The sequence below is a fragment of the Catharus ustulatus genome, chromosome 1 (assembly GCF_009819885.2).
Source record: "Catharus ustulatus isolate bCatUst1 chromosome 1, bCatUst1.pri.v2, whole genome shotgun sequence".
Taxonomy (NCBI): domain Eukaryota; kingdom Metazoa; phylum Chordata; class Aves; order Passeriformes; family Turdidae; genus Catharus; species Catharus ustulatus.
Genome location: NC_046221.1, coordinates 400,006 through 417,622, shown reverse-complemented (window position 1 = coordinate 417,622; position 17,617 = coordinate 400,006). Strand labels below are relative to the sequence as shown.

At 68.5% G+C, this 17,617-nt stretch overlaps 2 protein-coding genes across 2 annotated transcripts; one reads left to right on the top strand and one right to left on the bottom strand.

The window, feature by feature from the left end:
* The first annotated feature begins 1,341 nt into the window (after positions 1 to 1,341).
* LRRC61 (leucine rich repeat containing 61) lies at positions 1,342 to 3,637 on the top strand. Its single transcript, XM_033055580.1, has 2 exons — positions 1,342 to 1,373; positions 2,195 to 3,637. The coding sequence occupies exon 2, from the start codon at positions 2,209 to 2,211 to the stop codon at positions 3,040 to 3,042; it is 834 nt and encodes a 277-aa protein (XP_032911471.1). The 5' UTR covers positions 1,342 to 1,373; positions 2,195 to 2,208; the 3' UTR covers positions 3,043 to 3,637.
* Positions 3,638 to 3,736: 99 nt separating this feature from the next.
* RARRES2 (retinoic acid receptor responder 2) lies at positions 3,737 to 6,393 on the bottom strand. Its single transcript, XM_033055647.2, has 5 exons — positions 6,015 to 6,393; positions 4,770 to 4,871; positions 4,148 to 4,252; positions 3,961 to 4,074; positions 3,737 to 3,878 (listed from the first exon to the last, which is right to left on the bottom strand). The coding sequence occupies exons 1-4, from the start codon at positions 6,186 to 6,188 to the stop codon at positions 3,961 to 3,963; spliced, it is 495 nt and encodes a 164-aa protein (XP_032911538.1). The 5' UTR covers positions 6,189 to 6,393; the 3' UTR covers positions 3,737 to 3,878.
* Between the last annotated feature and the right edge of the window lie 11,224 nt (positions 6,394 to 17,617).

Below are 17,617 nucleotides of genomic sequence, written 5' to 3'. Positions count from 1 at the left end.
CCGCTGCGGCCGCCGCTTCAGCTCCAAAACCAACCTGGGCCGGCACCAGGCCGTGCACACGGGGCTGCGGCCCTACCACTGCGCCCGCTGCGGCCGCGGCTTCACCCGCAAAACTCACCTGGAGCGCCACGAGCGCACCCACGGCGCCGGCACTGGGACTGGCACTGGCACTGGGACCGGCACTGGGACAGGCGCTGGCACTGGGACAAGCACGGCCAATGGGACAGGCAGCGGCACTGGGACAGGCACTGGCATTGGGATAGGCACGGCCACCACCGGCACAGGGATAGGCACAGCCACCGCTGCCACTGGCACTGGTGTCACTGGCTCCCAGCTGAGCTGGACAGAGCCCCCCAGCCTGTGCCCCAGAGCTCCAGGAGGTGCCGGTGCTGACCCCTTGGCACTGTGCTGTCAGGATGTGCTGGGAGGTGCCGCGGGCCCTGCCGGCTGCCGGCAGTGAGTGCTGGCACCGGGATGTGCCAGGGGACCCGGGGGCACATTCTGAACACTGGGATGTGCTGGGTTCTCCCGTGGCTGCCAGTGCTGCATCCTTGGCACCCTGCACTGGGATGTGCTGGGATGTGCCAGGATGTGCCGGGATGGGCTGGGATGTGCTGGGATGTGCCGGGATGTGCCGGGATGTGCTGGGATGTGCTGGGATGTGCTGGGATGTGCCAGGATGTGCTGGTGACTCCAGCAGTGCCCTCAGTGACCCCTCAGCACTGAGATGGGCTGGGATGTGCCAGGATGTGCCGGGATGTGCCAGGATGTGCTGGGATGTGCCGGGATGTGCTGGGATGTGCCGGTGACCCCTCAGCACTGGGATGTGCCGGAACATTCCAGGAAGTGGCGGTGGCACATCCTGAGCACCGGGATGTGCCGGGGGCCCCATCAGGGGATTCCCACAGGGTCCTGGCCCGTTCTGCCAGCAGCCGTGGCGCAGGAGCAGCCGCCACAGCGCTGTGGGCAGTGGTGCTGGAAGGCCCCAGTGAGCGACACGGCAGTCCCCAGGCTGGGGACAGGCCGGGGTGTCCGGGTGGCGGCGCTGCCGTGGGCAGGACACCCCGGGAGTGAAGGGAATGAAGCGAACTGCCAATAAAGCCGATTTGATGGAACTTTTCGGGGGGCCAGGGCGATCTCGGGGTGAGCGCACGGGACGGGAACGCGGCCTGCAAAGGGGGCGTGGCCAAACGGGGGCGGGGCATCATCCCCATGGCAACAGGGGGCGGAGTCTCATCCCCATGGCAACAGGGGGCGGGCTATCATCCCCATGGCAACAGGGGGCGGGGCCTCGCTCCCATGGTAACGGGGGCGGGGCCTGTCTCCCATGGTGACGGGGGCGGGGCCTCGGGGCCGCCGGGAGCCGCCGTGCGGTGAGAGCGGGGGGGGCCGAGCGGGGCTTTGGGGAATTTGGGGGGCCCTGGGGACATCGGGGCTGCGACACAAGGGTCTGGGAGCACCGCGGGACGGGCCGGGGCTCTGGGAGGCCGGGGGCTGGGTCCGGGGGCGGTGAGCGGCTCTGGGGGTGTGACGGGGGGAGTGAGGATGCCTGGGGGCACCGGGGATGGATCACGGAGGGTCTGGGGGGTGTTGGGGTGAGGGGGCTCCTCGTGGGCTCCGGACCTGTCCCTGTGCCCCAGGTTCCCCCCATATAACCCCCACGCGTGTCCCTTGGCCACACCAATGGCCTTTGGGTCCTGCCCGTGCCCGCACGCCCCCAAGGCCACCCCAGATGTGTCCCATCTGTATCTCTGCACCCCAGTTCCCACCCAGATGTGTCCCACACGTGTCCCCGCACCCCAGGTCACCCCACAGCCACCGTGTCCATCCAGAGCCGTTCCCCAGTGCCGCCCGCAGCCCCTTTCCCTGCTCAGGGCCCCCACGGGGATGGAGGGGCGCGGGGAGGAGGAGGTGACACCCCCAGATGTGTTCCCCCTGTGCCCCCGCACACCCCACACGTGTCCCCACACCCAGGACACCCCACGGCCGCCCCGGGCGCTCCCGTGCCACCCCAGCCCCTTTGTCCCCAGGACCTCCCGAAGGGATGGAGAGGCGCGGGGAGAAGGAGGTGACACCCCCAGATGTGTCCCATGTGTGTCCCTGTGCCCCGCACATCCCACACGTGTCCCCACACCCAGGGCACCCCACGGCCGCCCCGGGGACTCCTGTGCCACCCCAGCCCCTTTGTCCCCAGGACCTCCCGCAGGGATGGAGGGGCGCGGGGAGGAGGCGCCGGAGCCGGAGGTGTCGGAGCCATCGGAGGAGGAGGAGGACGAGGAGGAGGAGGAGGAGGAAGGCTCCGGGGTGCGGGTGACGCCGGCGCTGCTGAAGGCCACGACGGGCGAGTTCTCGCTGGAGTCCATCCTGCTGCTGCGGCTGCGGGGCCGCGGCATCGCCCACCTGGGCTGCCTGGCCGACTGCTCCAACCTCGAGTGGCTGGACCTGTCCGGCAACGCCATCGCGGGGCTGGCGCCGCTGGCCACGCTGCGCGCCCTGGCCGTGCTCAACCTGGCCGGCAACCGCGTGGCCAGCGTGGAGCCGCTGCGGGGCTGCCGCAGCCTGCGCCAGCTCAACCTGGCCGGCAACCGCCTGCGCAGCCTGCGCCAGCTGCGCTGCCTGCAGGGCCTGCGGCACCTGGAGAGCCTGCGCCTGCGGGACCCGCTGGGCAACCTGGGCAACCCGCTGTGCGCCGCCCCGGCCTACCGCGCCGCGCTGGCCGCCATGCTGCCCGGCCTCAAGGCCATCGACGGCCAGCGCGTGGCCGGCCGCGGCAGCGAGCTGTTCCGCCTGTGCGGAGAGCTGGACGCGGCGCTGGACAGCGAGGCCGCGCCCGCGGTACCCGCGGAGCCGCCGCAGCCCTGGGTGCAGGCCGGGTTTTGGGAGCCGCGGCCCGCGCGCCGCAGCGCCGTGCTGGAGGAGGCCACGCGGCAGCTGGGCCAGGCCCTGCGCGAGTGCCGCGAGCTCGGCCGCCGCGCCGACGACTCCATCGCCCAGGCCCAGCGCGCCCTCGGCCGCCGCCACCACGGCAACTTCGGCTTCTGAGCGCGGCGGCTGGGGCTGGGGGTGCCCGGAGCTGCCAGAGCCCCCTGGAGCTGTGGGAACCCAAAGATGGGACGGGAGGAACCCCAAAGCTGACACAGCTCAAAGCCATCGTCATCTGAGCCACGGGACCCCAAAAACGGGGCCAGCAGAGCCCCGAGCCATAACAGGCTGGGCTGTGGGATCCAAAGCCAAGGCTGGGACACCCCCAGAGCCATCACGAGTCCAGCTCCTCCATCCTCTGAACTGCGAGACCCCAAAAACAGGTGTAGGAGACCCTCAGTGCCACCCATGCCCACCTTCATTTTCCTAGCCAAAGATCCCAAAAATGGATCCAGGAAAAGCCCCAGAGCCCACGCTGTCACTGTCAGACCCCCCGAGCCACCACAAGCCTGGCTCCTTCATCTGCTGAGCTGTGGGACCCCCACACTGGAGCCAGGGTACCCCCAGAGCCACCACAGCCCACAGCAGGACTATGGGACCTCCCCAGTGCCACCACAGGATCCCCAGGGAGCACCAGAGGAGCTCAGCCCCGGCTGTGGGACATCTCGGGGACAGGGGACATGGTGGCACTGTGCATTAAACGTGTCCCACCCTCCAGTGTCCCTCTGTCCTGTCCCTCCAGTGCTCAGCCCACACCCACCATGTCCCCGTGTGTCACCCCTGGGGACAGCAGGTGGCAATGAGAGCCGTGACAGCGGAGCCAGCGCTGGCTTTACTGGGGAGCAGGCACAGGCGGGGGGGACACGTCCGGGACCCTCCTTGGTCACACGGGGCTGGGGGGTGACAAGCGGGGTGGGCCGGGACCGCGGTGGCAGCGTCCGTCGGTGCTGTGGTGCCTGGAAAGGGGACACGGAGTGACGGGATCCCTGTGCCCCCTGTCCCCATGCCGGGGTGTCCCAGGGGTGTCCCCGTACCCACCTAGGCTGGCAGCCCCCGGGAGAAGGCGAACATTCCGGGCAGGTACAGCGTGTCCCCCGCTTTCCCGGCCTCCTCCACCGCCCGGCACTCGGCTTCGTCCCGCTGCCGGATCTCCTGTGGGCACAGCAGGGGCTGGCACCGCGTGGGGACACGGGGGGACACCGGGGGGGCACTGGGGGCACCTCACCTTGACTGCCAGCTGGTGCCTGGGGCCGCAGTTGTGGTACTTGTCCAGCACCTTGGGGACGTCACCGGTGTCGAACTTGTAGCAGGCCAGGCAGGTCGGCCTCCGCTGGGGACACGGTGGGATGTCACCCCCGGGACCCCCGGGACCCTCTGCCACCAGCCACCGTCCCCTCTGCCCCACCCCGGCACCCACAGCAGCGTTGGGGGGGGCAGGGGGTCTGTGACCCTGGGATGTGCCCCAAGGGAGAGGGGACACCCAGGGACGGGCCCAAGGGATGGGGGACATTCAGGGATGGGGGACATTCAGGGATGCGCCCAAGGGATGTGGGACATTCAGGGATGGGGGACATTCAGGGATGGGGACATTCAGGGATGGGGACATTCAGGGATGGGGGACACCCAGGGATGGGCTCAAGGGATGGGGGACATTCAGGGATGGGGGACATTCAGGGATGGGCCCAAGGGATGGGGGACATTCAGGGATGGGCCCAAGGGATGGGGGACATTCAGGGATGGGGGACATTCAGGGATGGGGGACATTCAGGGATGGGGCCCCGTGGGGGAACAGGATGCGCCCCAAGGGAGGGGGACAGCCCAGGACAGGCCCCAGGGGTGACCCTCACCCCGTTCTCCAGCACCCGGCAGCGCCGCTGCGGCGATTGCTTCCGACACGACGTCTGTGCCAGGCTCAGGTGGAGCCGCACGAACGTCCCCGAAGGGTCCTCCTGCGGGAACAGGGGGTGACAGGGGGTGACAGGGCCCCAAACTCCCCCAGAGGGATCCCCACCTCCAGAGGGACTCCCACACCCCAGATTCCCAGGGAAATACAGCCCCCAGCAAGACCCCAAACCCCAGGAGTGACCCCAAATCCTGCAGGAGACCCTGAACCCCACAGATGCCAACTCCTGAGAGGGACCCCAAACCAACTCATGGGAACCCCAGTCCCAGGAGGGACCCTGAACCCTGGGAGGGATCCTGAATCGTGGAGACCCTCAGGTAAATCCATCCCAGGAATGACCCCAGGGTGGCTCCCAGATGGGCAAGTGGCCCAAAGTCGGGGGGGTCCCTGAGTCCTGGCCCTTCCCAGGCACGGGATCATGTCCAGCGCACCCCTGGATGAACCCGGCTCCGGGGGCACCGGGATCAGCTCAGATCCGTTAATGAATAACCGAGCTCAGCCCGGCCAGCAGGGCCGGCCCGGGGCACCCCAGAAACCCCGGCACCCAGCGCCCACCTATTCCCTCTGGCACACCCCAATCCCCTCCTCAGCACCCACCTATTCCCTGTGGGACACCCCAATCCCCTCAGCGCCCACCTATTCCCTGTGGGACACCCCAATCCCCTCCTCAGCACCCACCTATTCCCTCTGGGACACCCCAATCCCCTCAGCGCCCACTCATTCCCTCTGGGACACCCCAATCCCCTCAGCGCCCACCTATTCCCTGTGGGACACCCCAATCCCCTCAGTGCCCACCTATTCCTTCTGGAACACCCCAATCCCCTCAGCGCCCACCTATTCCTTCTGGAACACCCCGATCCCCTCCTCAACCCTCTCACTGTTCCCTCTGGGACACCCCGACACTCTCCCCATTCCCACGGTCACCCCGGACCCCGAACCCCGAATCCCAGTCCCCAGTTCTGTTGCTCCCACACCCGATGACCCCATTCACCACCTGCTCCCTCCCCGAGCCCCTCCCTGACCCCCTGAATCCCAAACCCCAGATCCCAATCCCTGCCCACCCCCTCGATGACCCCTTCCACTCCCCGCTCCCCCCGGGCCACCCCCGCCCCCTCCCCGAGCCCCTCCCCGCTCCGTGGCCATCCCGGTGCCCGGATCCCGAATCCCGGTGCCGAATCCCGTTACTCACCCGCTCGATGACCCCGTCCACGTCCCGCTCCTTGAAGAGGAAATGCACATTGCTGCGCCCGTGGAAATATTCCAGCGCATCCCGGACCACGCGCCGCTGCAGCGGGGACTGGCCCGCGGCCACCGCGGCCACCCCGAGGGCCAGCGGCAGCCACAGGGACACCGGGAGCCTCATCCCGCCGGGAGCGGCCTCACGGATCCACGGGCCGCTGGCGTCGGGCCGGCATGAGCCGATTTCCTGGGATCTGCCCCCAAATCCGCCCCCGGCACGGCCCCGGCAGTGACCCCCCCAAACCGCGGGGCCGGGAGGAGGGGCTGGGCTGGAACGGGGGCAGAGACCCCGGGAGCGGCGTCACGGGCTGGGAACGGCAAATAGCCTCGGGAACGGGCTAGTGACTGCAGGGAATGGGCTAGCGACTGCGGGGAACGGGCTACCGACTGCCGGGAACGGCAAAGGACCCTCGGGAACGGGCTAGCGACTGCAGGGAATGGGCTAGCGGCTACAAGGAATGGGCTACTGAGTACCGGGAGCGGCGTCACGGGCTGGGAACGGCAAATAGCCTCGGGAAAGGGCTAGTCGCTGCAGGGAACGGGCTAGCGACTGCGGGGAACGGGCTACTGAGTACCGGGAGCGGCGTCACGGGCTGGGAACGGCAAATACCCTCGGGAATGGGCTAGTGGCTGCAGGGAATGGGCTAGCGACTGCGGGGAACGGGCTAGCGACTGCAGGGAACGGCAAATACCCTCGGGAACGGGCTAGCGACTGCGGGGAACGGGCTACTGAGTACCGGGAATGGCGTCACGGGCTGGGAACGGCAAAGGGCCCTCGGGAACGGGCTACGGACTGCAGGGAATGGGCTAGCGACTGCAGGGAGTGGGCTACCGGCTACAAGGAATGGGCTAGCGACTGCAGGGAACGGCGTCACGGGCTGTGAATGGCAAAGGGCCCTCGGGAACGGGCTAGCGACTGCGGGGAACGGGCTACCGACTGCAGGGAACGGGCTACCGACTACCGGGAGTGGGCTACCGACTGCAGGGAACGGCAAAGTACCCTCGGGAACGGGCTACCGACTGCAGGGAGTGGGCTACCGGCTACAGGGAGTGGTGTCACGGGCTGCGAATGGCAAAGTACCCTCGGGAACGGGCTACTTCCCCCCGGGAATGAGCTACTGACAACGGGGAATAGGTCCTGACTACCAGGAGTGGGGTCGTGGACTGGGAATGGCATCGTACCCTCGTGAATGACATCCCGAGGAGTGAACTACCCCCGGAATAATCTCCTGCCCCCCCGCAACAACTTCCCGTGCCCCAGGGATGGCTTCGTGCTCCACTGGGAATGACATCCTGAGCGGGAACCGCCTGCAGCCCCCGGGAACGGGCTCCTTCTCCCGGGAACGGGCTCCTGCCCCCCGGGAACGGGCTCCTGCCCCCCGGGAACGGGCTCCTTCTCCCGGGAACGGGCTCCTGCCCCCCGGGAACGGGCTCCTGGCCCTGGGAACACCCTCCTGCTCTTCCCTCTGTCCTTGTCCCGGGTGTCCCCTCCTGGGAGCAGGAGGAGGAGTGTGGTGGGAGGGAGGTGATGAAGGCGGGGATGGGGTGGGGGAGCGACATCCGGAGCTGTGGGTGACACTGGGAGCACCGGGGGGAGCACTGGGGGACTCCGGGGGTTACTGGGGGGCACTGGGGGCACTGGGGGTGAATGGGAGGCACTGGGGCTGTCGGGATTGTTTTAGGTTTAAATCTCCAAAAGAGCTGAGCAGTTGATGGTTGCTGTAAAGCTGTTTAGTGTAAAGGCACATCAGTCTCAAAAGACAAAGAGTCCAAGGCTGTAAAGTCAGTGTTAAAACTTTCTGGAATAAAGTCCCAAACAGAGGAAAAGCCCCAAACAGAGGAAAAGTCCCGACTGAAGCAGGAGCAGCTCCTGGTGCAAGGCCCGGGAGGCCGAGGCTGCAGCCGCAGCTCCTCTCCCCTTGGGTGAGGATGATGATGGTGATGAAGAGGAAGGACAGAGTCTATACCCAATGCACGGACTCTTATTTACAAATTACCCAGTGAGGTAAAAACAGGAACCTGAACCATTTCTTCTAAACTTACTAGAATTCTGGTTTTTAATGCCAAAGTTTATGTAGAATTTGCTCATATATATATTTGTTCCATCTGAAGAATGTAAACAATATTCTTACTGCATTTCTGTTATGTCTAGAACTGTGTGTGCTCTCACTGCAGCTTGTTTTTGAAACTTGTTTTGAAACTTGGTTTTGTTTTTGAGCTCTCACTGCAGTTTGTTTTTCACACTCAGTTCTAAGGCTTTTACTTTTTAAGGCACTTAAAACACATTCTTACTTACTTAAAACTTAATCTTTATTTCATGTCTGTGTGGCTTCACGTACTTTAATTTCTCTAAAGGTTTTAATTTGATTCCTGCACTCTGATCTCTCTCTGAAGAATTCAGACAGGCCTCTGTTTCACACTGGGAGACACTGGGGAGCACTGGGGCTGTACTGGGGGACACTGGGGCTGTACTGGGGGACACTGGGGGACACTGGGGGGACACTGGGGCTGTACTGAGGGACACTGGGGGGACACTGGGGGACACTGGGGAGCACTGGGGCTGCACTGGGGGGCACTGGGGGGCACTGGGGCTGCACTGGGGGGCACTGGGGACACTGCGGCTGTACTGGGGAACACTGGGGACACTGGGGCTGTACTGGGGGGCACTGGGGGTCACTGGGGACACTGGGGCTGTACTGGGGGGCACTGGGGGCACTGGGGAGGACACTGGGGCTGTACTGGGGGGCACTGGGGACACTGGGGGGCACTGGGGACACTGGGGCTGTACTGGGGGACACTGGGGGGCACTGGGGACACTGGGGCTGTACTGGGGGACACTGGGGGGACTGGGGGGCACTGGGGACACTGGGGGGCACTGGGGACACTGGGGCTGTACTGGGGGACACTGGGGACATTGGGGGACACTGGGGAGCACTGGGGCTGCACTGGGGGACACTGGGGACATTGGGGCGGGGTCTCTGAGGCCCCGCCCATCCCCTCGCGGCCCCCCGGTCCCGGCCCCGCCCCCCGACCCGGAACGGGGCGCGGCCGGACGCAGCGAGCGGGCACCGTGACGTCACCGACGCGCTGACGTCACCGAGCGCGTGACGTCACGGCGGCGCGGGGCAGCGGCCGCCCGTGAGTTTCCCGGGAGGGATGCTCGGGGGTCGCGGCCACGGACGGGCGGGGCCGGGGGCTGGGCGGGGCTCGGGGGCGTTTGGGGGGGCACGGGGGCCTGGGGGGGTCTCGGGCTGTGCTCGGGGGTGCAGGAGCCGTTGGGGTCTCGAGGGGGGAGCGGCGGGTCCGGGGCTCCCCGGGAGGGAGCAGAGCTGGGCACACGGGGGGCGACCCGAGCCCCCCGAGGTGCGGCCGGCGCCGAGGAGAGCCGGGACCCCCGAGCGCCGGGAGCTGCTGCGGGAGGCGGCGGGCCCGGGGAGCCAGGCCCGGGGGTACCGGGGCCGTGCCCATCTCCCGGGGCTGTCCCCATCTCCCGGGGCTGTTCCCATGTCCCGGGGCCGTTCCCGGGGCTGCGCCTGGTTCCCGGGGCCGTGCCCGGTTCCCGGGGCTGTTCCCATGTCCCGGGGCCGTGCCCATCTTCCCGGGGCTGTGCCCATCTCCCGGGGCTGTGCCCGGTTCCCGGGCTGTGCCGGGCTGATGACTCCGTTCCAGGGCTCTTCCCGAGCCCCAGGGCTGTTCTTGACTGCCGAGGCGAGGCTGTGCCGGGGCTATTCCCATATCCCGGGGCTATTCCCGACTATGGAGCTGTTCCCATATCCTGGAGCTGTTCCCATATCCCGGGGGGCTGTTCCCATCTCCCGGGGCCGTTCCCGTCTTCCGGGGCTATTCCTGGCTCCCGGGGCTATTGCCGACTCCCGGGGCCGTTCCCGACTGCACTACCGGGGCCGTTCCCATGTCCCGAGGCTATTCCCGGTTCCCGGGGCTATTCCCATCTCCCGGGGCCGTTCCCATCTCCCGGGGCCGCTCCCCGTGCCGTGCTGGGGCCGTTCCCATCTCCCTGGGCTATTCCCTGTTCCCGGGGCCGTTCCCCTCTCCCGGGGCTATTCCCGGTTCCCGGGGCTATTCCTGACTATAGAGCTGTTCCCGGATCCCGGGGCCGTTCCCATCTCCCTGGGCTATTCCCGGTTCCCGGGGCTGTTCCCTGTTCCCGGGGCCGTTCCCGGCTGCGCTGCCGGTGCCGTGCCGGGGCCGTTCCTGGATCCCGGGGCTATTCCCATCTCCCGGGGCCGTTCCCATCTCCCGGGGCTATTCCCTGTTCCCGGGGCCGTTCCCGGCTGCGCTGCCGGTGCCGTGCCGGGTCCGTTCCCATCTCCCGGGGCTATTCCCGGCTCCCGGGGCCGTTCCCGGCTGCACTGCCGGTGCCGTTCCCATCTCCCGGGGCTATTCCCGGATCCCGGGGCCGTTCCCGGCTGCGCTGCCGGTGCCGTGCCGGGGCCGTTCCCCGCTCCGTGCTGCCGCTCCCCGCTAATCCGTGCAATCCCCTCCAATCCCATCCCATCCCATCCCGAACTACAACTCCCAGCGCTCCCCGGCTCTCGCCGTTCACAGCCGGATCCGGCCCCGCTCGGCGCCTTCCGCACCCCAAATTCCGGGGGGAGGAGGAGGAGGAGGAGGAGGAGGAGGAGGAGGCCGGGGGGGCCGAGCCGCCGGAGCCGCTCCGGGACCGCCGCGTTTCTCGGGCCTGGTTCTGCCGCGCTTCCCCTCCCGTTCCCTCCCCGTTCCCGTTCCCTCCCGTTCCCTCCCCGCTCCCGCTCACGCCCCGGCTCTCCCGCCCTCCAGGACCCCGCCGCGGCCATTTGAGGGAGTCGGTGGCGGAAGGAGGCCGGGACCAGGCTGGGAAGAGGCCGGGAAGGAGCGCTCGAGGGGCCGGGAAGGGGCCGGGAAGGGCCCCGGGGCCGCGATGTCCGCGGGGGGCGCGCCCCAGGTACGGGGGGATCCCGGGGGGATTCCCGGGGGGATTCCGGGGGATCCCCGCTCCTCCGCCCCCCAGCGCACTGCGGGGATTCCGGGGGGGTTCCCGCCGCCGGGGGCTTTTCCGATGGGTTTTCCCTCAACCTCTGGAGCCCCCCAAGAGTTTTTCCGGGAAATCGGCGCGTTGGGAAGTCCCGGGGCGGGGGGGGGCGCGGGGGACTTGGGGGGGCTCAGTGTCCCCGGAAAAGCGGGACTGGAAAGGTTCCTCCTTCAGTGCGGGTCCCGGCTGGAAAATGAACTGGTTTGGGGCGTGGGCAGGGGGGTGTGGGGGACCGGGACCCGGTTTGGGGGTGAGGGACCCGATTTGGGGGACAGGGACCCGGTTTGGGGGACAGGGACCCGGTTTGGGAGTGAGGGACCCGGTTTGGGGGACAGGGACCCGGTTTGGGAGTGAGGGACCCGGTTTGGGGGATGGGGACCCGGTTTGGGGGTCAGGGACCCGGTTTGGGGGTCAGGGACCCGGTTTGGGGGTGAGGGACCCTGTTTGGGGAACAGGGACCCGGTTTGGGGGTCAGGGACCCGGTTTGGGGGTGAGGGACCCGGTTTGGGGGTGAGGGACCCGGTTTGGGGCAGCAGGGTTGAGTGTCTGTTTTGGGGGAACAAGAATCTTGTTTGGAGAGCAGGGATCTGCTGGGAAAGCAGGGATTTGGTTTGCAGGGGTGGGGATGAAATTTGGGGTTTGGGGGTCAGGGATCCATCGTGGAACAGAGAACCCGGTCCTCATATTTGGGATGCAGGAGCAGGGGCATGAGCCCTGCCCTTGGCCTGTGGCCCAGCCCAGGGAAAGGTCCCCAAACGTCCCCAAATGACCCAAACGGCCCCAAAATGCCGCTGAGCCGCTGCCCCCTCCCCAGCCTGCCCACGCCCTGGATCTGCTCCCGTATTCCCGGCTGAGCCCGGCGCCGAGGGCCGGATCCCAGCTGGATGCCGTGGGTGCCGAGATTCCCTCAGATCCCTGCACAGGTGAGGGGGGCACGGGGTGGTGGGGGGCACACTGGAGTGGGGGGCACACCCCGGTGCGGGGGTTGCTGTGGAATTTTCCGCGCAGAGCTCGGTGCATTTTTGTGGGAGCTTTGAACTGGGATGATGAAAGAGTTCGGGGATTCCCGGGGATGGGAGAGGCTGTGGGGAGAGCCCAGAGCCCGGAACGGCTCCATCCCAGTCCCAGCTCACCTGGAGCCGGCTTTGGGAGGAGCAGCTCCGTCCCCATGGCCACAGCCCAGTTCTCCCAGGAGCAGCTCAGTCCTAGATCAGTCCCAGATCAGTGCCAGCTCAATTCTATCTCAGTCCAGCTCAGTCCCAGCTCAGTACCAACTCAATCCTAGCTCAGTACCAGATCAGTCCTAGCTCAGTACCAGCTCAGTACCAGATCAGTCCTAGCTCAGTACCAGCTCAGTCCCAGCTCAATTCTATCTCGGTCCCAGCTCAGTCCCAGCTCAGTCCCAGCTCAGTCCCAGCTCAGTACCAACTCAATCCCAGCTCAGTCCCAGCTCAGTCCCAGCTCAGTCCCAGCTCAGTCCCAGCTCAGTCCTAGCTCAGTACCAACTCAATCCTAGCTCAGTACCAGATCAGTCCTAGCTCAGTACCAGCTCAGTCCCAGCTCAATTCTATCTCGGTCCCAGCTCGGTCCCAGCTCGGTCCCAGCTCAGTCCCAGCTCAGTCCCAGCTCAGTCCCAGCTCAATTCTATCTCAGTCCCAGCTCGGTCCCAGCTCGGTCCCAGCTCAGTCCCAGCTCGGTCCCAGCTCGGTCCCAGCTCAGTCCCAGCTCTGTCCCAGCCCAGTCCCAGCCCAGTCCCAGCTCAGTGCCAGCCCAGTCCCAGCTCTCCAGTGGCTGATCCCGTGCCCCGTGTCCCCCCAGGGTACCGGTTCTTTAAGCCCGGGGGTTTGTTCGGGATGAAGCCGCCAGAGGAGCCGTTCGGAGCCGCGCGGCCGGGCCCGGAGGATTCCAAGGCCCTGGGCAGCCCCTGCGCTGGTGAGTCCGGATCTGTGCGAGGTGGGGAGCAGTGGCACTGGGGGCTCAGGGGAAAAACGGGCTGGGATGGTTTGGGGCTGTTCTGGGCCAGTTCCGAACTCTTTGGGTCCAGCTGGGGGCTGTTCTGAGCCAGTTGGGATGAGTTTAAAGACCTTTTTCAGCCATTTTGGGCCAGTTTTCAGCCATTTTGGGGCCGTTCTGGGCGAGGTCACAGCCATTAATGACCAATTTATGGTAATTCTGAGGCAATTTGTGGCTGTTGTGGGCCACTTTTGTGAGCCGGTTTTGGCCGTTTTAGACCAGTTTTTGCCATTCTGAGCCAATTTGGACCATTTTGGACCTGACTGTGCAAACTGGGGGGTTTGGGGCCTCGCAGGCCAGGAGAGTTTCGGGAGCTGAGGCTCTTTGGGGTGACCCAGGTTCAGCAGTGAGGGCCCACAAGGAATGAGGGGGCTGCAGCCAGGCCCTCCCCGCTCGGGACAGCCCGGAATCCTCCGGGAGCCGGGATAACCCCGGGCTCTCTCCGGTGCAGTGGAGCCCGGGCGGGTGAGCAAGGTGGAACCCGAGGAGAAGCCCGGGATTGGCGCCGGCTCCCTGGAGCTGTTCCCGGCCGCGGGCGGCAGCTCCGGCCGCTGGTTCCCCGGCGGGCAGCGCGGCCCTGAGCCCCCCCGGGACCCCCCGGCCCCCCGTGCCGGCTGCTGGGGGGCCCAGGGGGGCGTCCCCGGCCCCTTCCGCTGCGCCCAGTGCGGGAAGGGCTTCCGGCAGAAGCAGAGCCTGGTGACGCACGAGCGCATCCACACCGGGGAGAAGCCGTTCCGCTGCGGGGACTGCGGCAAGAGCTTCAGCCAGCGGCCCAACCTGCTGACGCACCGGCGCGTGCACACGGGCGAGCGGCCCTTCCCCTGCGCCCAGTGCGGCAAGAGCTTCTCGCAGAAGGCCAACCTGCTGGCGCACCAGCGCATCCACGGCACCCACCCCGAGGAGGGCAAGGCGCGGGCGCGGGCGCCGGCGCGGGGCTGTCCCGAGGACGCGCCCTTCGTGTGCCCCGAGTGCGGGAAGAGCTTCCGGCAGAAGCCCAACCTCATCACGCACCGGCGCATCCACACGGGCGAGCGGCCCTTCTCCTGCTTCCTGTGCGGCCGCAGCTTCAACCAGAAAACCAACCTGGTGACGCACTACCGGGTGCACACAGGTGAGCGGCCCTTCGCCTGCGCCCAGTGCGGCAAGCGCTTCACCCAGAAAACCAACCTGGTCACGCACCAGAGCACCCACACCGACCTGCGCCCCTTCCCCTGCGCCCAGTGCCACAAGTGCTTCAAGGACAAGGTGTCCCTCAAGGCCCACCAGAAGACGCACATCCCCCGCCAGCGCCGCTGCCCCGCGCGCGGCCCGGCCCCCGCCGCGCCCTTCGGGGCCGCGCCCGCCCTGCTGCCCCCCGCGCCCGCCCCGCAGGACCCCGCCCCGTTCGCCCCGCTCCCGCCCGCCCCGAAGCTCCCCGAGGGCTCCGAGCTGTTCCCGTGCCCCGAGAAGGGCTTCCCCCCCCCGCCCCCGGGTGAGCCCCCCTTCCCCTGCGCCCACTGCGGCGACGGCTTCTGCCCCAAGGTGCCCCTGCTGCGGCCCCCCGAGGCGCCCGCCGCGCCCCCCTTCGCCCCCGGCCCTTCCCTCCTGGGGCCCCTGGGGGCGCAGCCGGGGCCGGGGGACGCCACGGCCCCCCCCCCAGAGAAGCCCTTCATCTGCAACCAGTGTGGGAACAGCTTCGGGCTCTGGCTCGCCCTCGTCGCCCACCAGAAGAGCCACGCGGGGCACAAGCCGTGCCCCGGCGCTCCCCCCGCGGAGCCGGGCGCCGAGCAGCCCCCCGGGTCCCCCCCGGCGCGGGCGGCGGGCGAGGGCCGGCCCTGGCCGTGCCCCGAGTGCGGGCGGGGCCTGGGGCAGTGCGAGCGGCTGCCGCGGCACGGGCACGGCGCCGGCGGGCGCGGCCCCTTCCGCTGCGACACCTGCGGCAAGCGCTTCAGCCTCAAAACCAACCTGGCCACACACCAGCGCATCCACACAGGTGAGCGGCCCTTCACCTGCGGCGTCTGCGGCCGCCGCTTCAACCAGAAGGGCAACCTGGTGACGCACTACCGGGTGCACACGGGCGAGCGCCCCTTCGCCTGCGCCCAGTGCGGGAAGCGCTTCGCGCAGAAGCCCAACCTGCTGGCACACCAGAAGACGCACCTGGGCCGCCAGCCCTTCACCTGCCTCGAGTGCCCCAAGCGCTTCAAGAGCAAACTGTCCCTGCGGGTGCACCAGCGGGTGCACACCGGGACCCCCGGCGCGGCTCCCGGCGCCCTGGACCCCGCCGGGAGCCCCTTCCCCTGCGCGCTCTGCGGGGAGGCCTGCGCGGAGCACGGGGGGCTCCGGCCGGGCCACGGCGGCGGCGAGCGGCCGCACGCCTGCGCCGAGCAGCTGCACACCTGCGCCAAGTGTCCCCACGCTTGCGCCGAGCGTCCCCACACTTGCGCCGAGCGTCCCCACGGCTGCGCCGAGCGGCTCCACACCTGTGCTGAGCAGCGCCGCACCTGTGGGGAGCATCCTCACCCCTGTGGGGAGCATCCTCACCCCTGTGCCGAGCATCCTCATCCCTGTGCCGAGCATCCTCACACCTGCGAGCGACCCCACACCTGCGGGCAGCCGCAGCCCTGCGCCGAGCGGCCGCACCCCTGCGCTGAGTGCCCCCACCCCTGCGAGCAGCCGCACGCCTGCACCAAGCGGCCCCACCCGTGTGAGCAGCCCCACGCCTGCGCCGAGTGTCCCCACGGCTGCGCCGAGCATCCTCACACCTGCGCTGAGCGGCCTCACCCCTGCGAGCGGCCCCACCCCTGCGAGCAGCCCCACGGCTGCGGCGAGCAGCCCCACGCGTGTGCCGAGTGTCCCCACGCGTGTGCCGAGTGTCCCCACGGCTGCGCCGAGCGGCCCCACACCTGCGCCGAGTGCGGGAAGCGGTTCCGGCAGAAGGTGAACCTGGCCGTGCACCTGCGGACGCACACCGGGGAGCGCCCGTTCCGCTGCGCCGACTGCGGCAAGGGCTTCAGCCAGAAGGCTCACCTGCTGCGGCACCGCCGCACCCACGGCGCCGGCCTGCCCGCGCCCTGCGCCGCCGGGGACCCGCTGCCCAAGGGCCCTGAGCCCCCCGCGCTGCTGCTGCCGCCCTGCTCCCGCGGGGCGCCCCCGGCGCGCCCCGACAGCCCCTCGGGCGCCGCCGACATCCTCCTGCAGCTGATGCAGGACGAGCCCCCACCCGGCCCCGGCGCCGCCCCGGCCCCGGTGCCCCCCTGTAAGTGCCCCGGGGGGGGCCCGAGCCCCCGGGCTCCGGGGCTGCCCCCCCCGTGCTGCTGCGCCGCCTGCCTGGCCCCCCGCCCTCCCGAGCCCCCCCGCGGGCAGCTCTGGGCCAAGGCCGGCGGCTGCGGTCGCGCCTTCGAGGAGAAGCGAGTGCCGGGAGCGCCGGAGCGGGAGTGCGGCGAGGAGAAACCGGCCCCGTGCCCCGGCTGCCTGTGACCCCCCCGCCGGGACCTGCGCTGAGACCCCCGCACCAGGACCCCCACCCTGCCCCGCAGCGGAGCCCGCACCGAGATCCCCGGCCCTCGGTCCTGCGCTCAGCACGGTGACCCTCGAGGGGACGGAGCCCAGGGGACAGATCCCGAGGGACCAGCCAAGGCAGTGCTGCCAGGGTGACAATGCCAGGGTGACAATGCCAGCCCCATTCGGCGCTGGGACTTGGAGGAGCCTCCAGCAGGGACAGGGCAGAGCCAGGCTGGGACACGGCACGTTTGTGGCTCGGGAAGACACAGAGGGCTGGAGGAGATGGCGCTGCACCCGGATCGGCCGTGTTGGCTCCGGCCCACGGAACAGGAACAGCTGCATGTGGAGTTGCATCCACTGCAGCCAGACTTGGGGCAGGAGGGTCTCTCAAGGGCGCGCTCGGCTTCCAGAACCTTCCGCCCTGTTCCGGGCTGGATGGATTCCCTAAGGACACGGTCGGGGTGGGAGTGGGGGCTGGCGCTGCTGCGGGCTGGGGTCCCAGTGTAGCTCGGTGTGGAGGAGATGGGAGCACGCTGGGAAAACGGCCAGGAAAAGGGCCTGGAAGGGCTCAGCTCTGCTTCCAGAAGGGCCCCGGAGACGCCTCCGGTGCCGGGGGGATGGGGGGCAGCTTGCGCTTGTGCTTGCTCTGGGTAACCGCGCTTTGGGACTCAATATTCCGGATGGGGGACGGGTGGTGCCGGGGTGGCCGCTGGAGCCGTGGTGGTGGGAGGGCCTGGGGGGCTCCAGCGGCACTCACGGGGTGCCCCGCTGGGCTCTGTGTGGTGTCTCCGTGTCCCCTGGTGTGACGGAGCCGGGGATCCGCGCTCTGCGGCGCAGCTTCGGCCGCAGACACGCCGGGAGCTGCCGTCGCTTCTCCCCGAAGGGAACCGGATCGTGTGACGGGACCGACACCGGGACAGCCACCCCGGCTGGGCAGGGGTCCCGCTCCTGCCCCCCTCCCCCAGCTCTGCTCTCTGCAATTCTATTTTTTGAGGTTATTTAAAATAAAAGCTTCTGATGGCTCTGGGGCT

What these genes read in the sequence shown, in the direction of transcription:
- LRRC61 (XM_033055580.1), top strand. Translation starts at nt 2,209, where the DNA reads ATGGAGGGGCGCGGGGAGGAGGCGCCGGAGCCGGAGGTGTCGGAGCCA.
- RARRES2 (XM_033055647.2), bottom strand. Translation starts at nt 6,188, where the DNA reads ATGAGGCTCCCGGTGTCCCTGTGGCTGCCGCTGGCCCTCGGGGTGGCC. An exon ending in TGGACGGGGTCATCGAGCGG is followed by an intron (nt 4,872 to 6,014) that starts GTGAGTAACGGG and finishes CTGTTCCCGCAG; the next exon opens with GAGGACCCTTCGGGGACGTT. An exon ending in GCCGGGTGCTGGAGAACGGG is followed by an intron (nt 4,253 to 4,769) that starts GTGAGGGTCACC and finishes CCGTGTCCCCAG; the next exon opens with CGGAGGCCGACCTGCCTGGC.